Source organism: Syngnathus acus, chromosome 4 (assembly GCF_901709675.1).
Source record: "Syngnathus acus chromosome 4, fSynAcu1.2, whole genome shotgun sequence".
NCBI classification, from domain to species: domain Eukaryota; kingdom Metazoa; phylum Chordata; class Actinopteri; order Syngnathiformes; family Syngnathidae; genus Syngnathus; species Syngnathus acus.
Genome location: NC_051090.1, coordinates 359,467 through 365,841, shown reverse-complemented (window position 1 = coordinate 365,841; position 6,375 = coordinate 359,467). Strand labels below are relative to the sequence as shown.

The window sequence follows — 6,375 nt, the reverse complement described above, 5'->3', positions numbered from 1 at the left end:
AGGGGAATCCCTTCAAACCCTCCGACATGGTATGAGCCGAGTCATTTTTACAGCCATGTTTATGTTCCCTGAGCGCTTTCAGATTGAGACACTGTCGATCAACTCCAATTCAAGATGTCTACTACTTGTATATCCCTCCTTTTCCAGATGAACCTCGATCTTGTTCTGTGTTTTCAAAGCGTTGTTAATCTTCTGCCCGCTCAATACGCTTTGACGTGCCTTCTTTGTGTGACTCACGCTTGACAGCTTGACCTGTCCAGCTTGACCTGTCCAGCTTGACGAGCGCATTTGTAAATGATGAATGTACAGTGAGCTCCATATGACACCCCGCAGAAAAGTCCTCTCTTTGAACTCAAAGTACAAATTGATGGCATCCAATTGGGGCAATGTATGAAAACAAATGTTATGAGGCTCACTGTTGAAATGCCAGTGATATAAGTGAACTAATACTTCCAAAAGGTGCACTTTTGTGCATTGTACCTGTGCGTGTTGACTGTGATTGTTGGTGCTTAGTAGGGAGTATAGTTCTTATCCATCTGGCATGCCCCTCCCCTCCCCACCGCTCCCCTCTGCTCCCTCCCCTTCTACGTGGCGTGGCGTGGCGTGGCGTGGCCCATCTCTCAGTGGCATGCTCAACAGGTGCACAACCGGTTGCAAGACATTGAGCTGATAGCGCCCGCCCGCCCGCCCGCCGCCACTTGTGTTGAAAAACATCTTTCACCGAGTTGTGAAAAGATGTTGGTGTTTTTTATAATCTCTGCCTTGGGTTGTTTCAAGAAAATATGGGAGCTGTGTTGATCCTCTGCCCTCCCACCACCTTACTCTTTGCCCAATTGAGTAGCCATCTCACACCTATTGTTCTCTCCTCATTCTACTGTCGACTTGATAGTAGTACATCTATTGATTGACTTCTCCTCAAGGCTTTAATGGGAAGAACACATTGGTCCTTTTGCACTTAAGTGTAAGAAATGTAAGCACTCAAATAAGTGGGATTCATTCATTTCGAATGGATGTACTTGCATGCATCCCTCCAATCAGAACCAAAACAATGCATTTTAGCTGCACACAGGTCCTTTCCTTGATAATAAGACGTAAGGCTTTAAGAAAGGCAAAGATTCTAAACCATCGTGTCCCTGTGTTGTCCTAACGTTGTATCATTTTGACTTATAGGGTATCTTTGTTACTAGGGTACAGCATGATGGGCCTGCTGCAACTTCCTTGCAGCCTGGAGACAAGATACTACAGGTAAGGCCTCTCACTCAGCAACAGATGGAGCAGTAACAACCATCTCCACCTTCCCTTTCATTCTGCCCCCCTCCCCTCTCAATTGCTGAATTCATCTTTAAGGTCCTATTTTGTCTTGGGGCCCTTCCTTCTCTTTCAACAGCATGCGTGTAGATCCATCACTTTTCTCTCTTTTCCCCAACAGTGATGTTCACTGAGCTCATGGCAGTGACCCTCCATCCTTCCACCAACACACAAATAAATAGTCATAAGGAAAAGTGCAATGCACCAATCTGTCCATGCATGCGTGCGCACGTACGTACGCACGCACGCACGCGCGCACGCACACACATGCTGCTTACTGTGCTGCGTGTTTGCCTTGCAGGCTAATGGACATAATTTTTTACACATGGAACATGAGACAGCCGTCTCTCTGCTGAAGAGTTTCCAAAGGACGGTGGACTTGGTGGTTCAGAGACTGCAGCACCCCCTCCCCTAAAAATATGAAAACAAATGAGCAAACGCACCGCTCACCACCCCAGCCGCCCTCTTCTGGAGGCTGCTGGAACTGAATTGGAGCCTGTTTTTCTTTGTGTGTGTGTGTGTGTGTGTGTGTGCGTGGTGCGTGTGTGTGTGTGCGTGTGTGGTGCGTGTGTGCGTGTGCGTGTGTGTGTGTGTTGATGCCTATTGCTGGACTATAGGCAAACAAATCCATATATGTCCAGAGACCATGCAGGTGCGTGCGCTGGTCTTGGACCCCCAGAAGACAGTAGTCCTTGAGTCAACGCAGGAATTTTGGTGGATTCATTTGGCAGCCAATTGGTCACTCTCCTTTGTTTTGTTGCTATCTCGAGATCTACGACCTATTATTTGAGCCTTTTTTGTTCTTGACTTTGAGGTTTTAACTATGTCGAACATTTGCGCCCTTTTACGTCCTGCTCAACGCCTTTCTTTTCATTCTTTTTCTCCTGCTGTTGTTCTTTCCAGAGTTCTGCCTCTAGTGTACAGAAATACGTATCCATGTTTCAAACGAACAAAGGTCTGCCTTGTGTACATACAATGTGCTCCAGCTTTCTGGAGCATTTCCTCTGAGCCTGAAGTCATTTTGTTCAGACGCTTTTTGAAACCACAAATTTCACTTGATGTCTTGGAGTATACAGTGATCATTTTCTTTATGGACTTGGTGTTTTCCCATTCCAGCTCATGCACCGCAACTTTTTTTCTCTGTTTTAAAAAAACAAACAAACAAACAAACAAACAATTGCCTGCCTGCCTGCCTGCCTGCTGTGCTAGAAGAGTGCTAAAGCAATATGACTATTTTTGAATCTAACCGGTCCTGCAGTGCCATCTAATGAGCAACTCAAGCTAATGTTTACACAGAAAAGAATGCATAACAAAGTAGATGCAATTTGGCATCCATTCATTTCGGAGTTCAAATGCACTTGAACAAAAACAAGAAGCTCCAATCATCCAATCAGAGCTGCAAATTATAGTATGTCACGTTTGTGTCACATTTGGAACATTGCTACTGTTTTTGCACCATCATCCCATCCGTTTTTCCAAGTTACGGATCGATAAAGACGATCAAGCCGGTACGGCGTGCGCTCGAATGGCTGTCCACTGGATTCATTTGCGTTGTGGCATCTCAGCTCTGTAGTGTCGTGCAGTGCAGGGACTCGCGTTGGACAGTTGCTTCACTCGGACTCCTTTCGTCCTCCCAACTCATATTTACACAGGCCCAAAATACCAGAATTGACATTTTTGCGGCCCACATCTGGTCTACCCACAGCGCCAGAGGCAGCGTGGCTTCCGTGGGTGGCTGGGGCAACCGTCTGCATGCATGCAAACAACAAGAGTATTCTGCCTCTTCTCATATAACGAGAGCAGGGTGCGGTACGCCTTTCACTGTCATCTATTCAAATCCCTCTTATGATATTGCTTGTCCGCCACAAATTCCTCCAAGCAGATGTACTACATAACCAAAGGCGTTTGCAACTGCCAACAAAGCATCTGTTGGCTGCAACTTGGCTGGATGGCTCCGTTGCCCAGGCAAAGACTCCCATGACACTGTGATAATAGCTGAGGGCCAGTGAAGTGGTGTATTAAAAGGCCAGCTTGAAAGGCATGCTCCACACCGCTCTTTCCCAAAATTCTTAATTCAAGCCACACCCGTACAGACAGACAGACAGACAGACGGGAGGACAAAGAGGGAGAAATGCAACAACAACGCTGATCTTTCATGTTTGCTGGGTTTCACCTTTCGTCATCCATGTTCCTTATCACATTTCTTTGAGTTTGTGACCATTCTGTTTCAATAGAATCCAATCTAGGTTGTGGCACCAAACACAGGCACAGTTGAGTTTTTGGGCTTGAGCTGCCAACACCGCCTAATTCTAAAATGTCGAAAAATACAAACGGTATGATGCAAAGAGAGCAAATGTTTGATAATGAAATTATTTTTACTACATGTTTCAGGTAATCATTTCTAAATATATTGCTATACCTTAGCATTGCTCAAAAGTTGTGATATTTTCTAAAGACAATGTTATAGATGAAGGTACGCACAGTGTGACTTGGAAACTTAAACATAAACTATCCAAAAGTGTACAAAATGTATTTCTACTATAATTGTAATTTGTGTTATACAAATATATATTATATATATATGTATATGGTTATAAAAAGTCTTTTTTATGTGATATGCATACATAAGAGCTGAGACGGTTTCACTGTATATACAATAGCTGTGAAAGGTATCCCATTTTTAAAGACTCCTACTAATTGTGAATGTAATCATGCTTTCTGCAGTATACACTTAGGCTACTCCACTTGAATGCTGCTGCTGCTGCTGCTGCTGCTGCTGCTGCTGATGATGATGATGATGATGATGCTTCTGTAGTGTGACAAAAAGTACTTTGACCTCCCACGAGAGAAAGATGCTCCAGAAGTTGGAGAGTTTTTCACAGTTTACAGTTTTATTTATTGATTTGTTTATTGATTTCATTATTTATTTATTTAGTGTTTCTGTTTGTTTGCAAATGCAAGTTGAAATCCTTCCACTTTTAATTGAAAATATTTATGAAGAGAATTGTAACTGCCGAATAATATAAAATATCATGTGTTTAGAATGCATTTTACAGATGCTATCTGTAAATACGATTTAAGATACGGTTTTTACAAAAAATAATGTATGTATAAAATTGAAAACTTGCTGTGCAGCAACTATTCTGAAGCTATTTTGGGCTTTGGAACATACATTTTTTTCAATATATAAGAATTGTTTTGAATAATGTACTAAAGTCTCTATTGTACAAATAAAACATGTCACGATTGCTAATCTGGGTCTTTGCATTATACTGCCGTCAAATGTTTTCTTTCTACCTGCTCTGCTCATTTGTTTTTGTGTTTATTTTTACTATGGTGAAATCCAAAATAAATGACGGCGCAGTAATTCAAGACAATGAAGAGTTTGGGAGAAAAAAAAGAATTATGATGTTGACTTTTCCCGGTCGATTGAAGTTAGTGGCTGATCAGATGCTTCCTTGTCTAGCTTTTCATTAGTGTAACGCCGAGGATGACATGCTGGAGAGACGCTGTCTCCCGGCTGGCCTGCCTGCCTGCCTGCCTGCCTGCCTGCCTGCCTGCCTGCGTGGCTGCCTGCCTGCCTGTCTGTCTGCCTGTCTGTCTGTCTGTCTGTCTGTCTGTCTGTCTGTCTGTCTGTCTGTCTGTCTGCCTGACTGTCCTGTCTGCCTGACTGCCTGCCTGCCTGCCTGCCTGTCTGCCTGCCTGCCTGCCTGCCTGCCTGCCTGCCTGCCTGCCTGCCTGCCTGCCTGCCTGCCTGCCTGCCTGCCTGCCTGCCTGCCTGCCTGCCTGCCTGCCTGCTGCCTGGCCTCTGCCTGCCTGCCTGCTCCTGCCTTGCCTGCCCTTGCCTGCCTTGCCTGCCTGCCTGCCTTGCTGCCTGCCTGCCCTTGCCTGCCTTGGCCTGCCTTGCCTGCCTGCGTGCCTGCTTGTGCCGTTGCGTGGGACAACTTAGAATACAAATCTCCAGTTACAAACATACAATAGAAAGCAAAATCTGTGAATGTATTATTTCCTAAACTCTAGATCTGCCTGCTAAATTCTCTGGTATTTTTCAGATGTCCCTTTGTGGAGTCCAACAATCGACAATAGACACACACACACACACACAAACAAAGTAGCCTCCTTTGTTCCCCTTTTTACACGTGCGATTGTTGACTAAATGTTACTTTTGTTCCCTGATGAACCCACCCTCTGCATAATTTGTTGTGCACACTGAGCGTCCGTGTGCGCCCCCAAATCCTACAGAGTCGCTCAATACGATAGTGTGACCTGATCAATAACAATATTAAAGCCTATGCCCATGACCTGCATTCAGCTGCTGGCTCGGGTGCTTCGCTATTTGTCTGTGTTCCTTTCCTACAGTCACTCCTCCAGCACACAACCAGACATAGAGCCAGCCGATAGATTGCCGAGATCCCGCTGCGCTACTACAGTAACGCATTCACTGGCTGTAATACTGGCCAGTCAATGGGTCGAATGGCTTGAGAAATAAACATTCACCGTATGCCATGACAGCTCCGTTTGCTACGATGACTGGAGAGTGAGGTTAGAAAAGCACAATTGGGAAGTCAGATTTCCGTCAAACTTTTGACAGTCTAACAATTAAACCCAAGTCAATGTGGTTTGTGAGTATGTTTTCGATTGTTTTTCTTTCATGAGTTCAGTCATTCCTGAGTGGTAACATTTGTGCCCTGCGGGAATGTGTGTGTGTGTCTGTGTGCGTGTGTGTGTGGTGTGGTGCGTGCGTGCGTGCGTGTGTGTCTGTGTGTCTGTGTGTGTGGGGGGGATCTTTGCAAAAGTACTGCCTTTATTCTTGCCAAGTTTACGTTCAGTAAATACTTGTGGTCTGTCCCAAAAACAATGGTCGTCAACAACAATTCCTCTGCTTGAAACGTCATGGAAGAGAGATACCATTGAAAAGTCACCTGCAAAAGTAGAGACCCCCTAAAAGAAAGAAGTAAGGAGGGGCTGCCGAAAACCAAACCTCAGCGTGTATTACAAAGCAGACAATTGTTTTGTAACTGTTGGCTGGAAATACAGAATGACTTGCAGACACTGTATCAGAAATAG

General features: G+C 44.7%; 1 protein-coding gene across 1 annotated transcript in view; it reads left to right on the top strand.

The window, feature by feature from the left end:
- The window catches only part of LOC119122124 (leucine-rich repeat-containing protein 7-like), a 20,847-nt gene extending 19,042 nt beyond the window's left edge, over positions 1-1,805 (top strand). The window contains 3 exon segments of the mRNA XM_037250330.1: positions 1-29; positions 1,171-1,245; positions 1,610-1,805. The exon segment at positions 1-29 is cut by the window's left edge and continues 64 nt beyond it. Coding sequence (XP_037106225.1) covers positions 1-29; positions 1,171-1,245; positions 1,610-1,723 — 218 coding nt within the window. The 3' untranslated portion in view covers positions 1,724-1,805.
- The last annotated feature ends 4,570 nt before the right edge of the window (positions 1,806-6,375 follow it).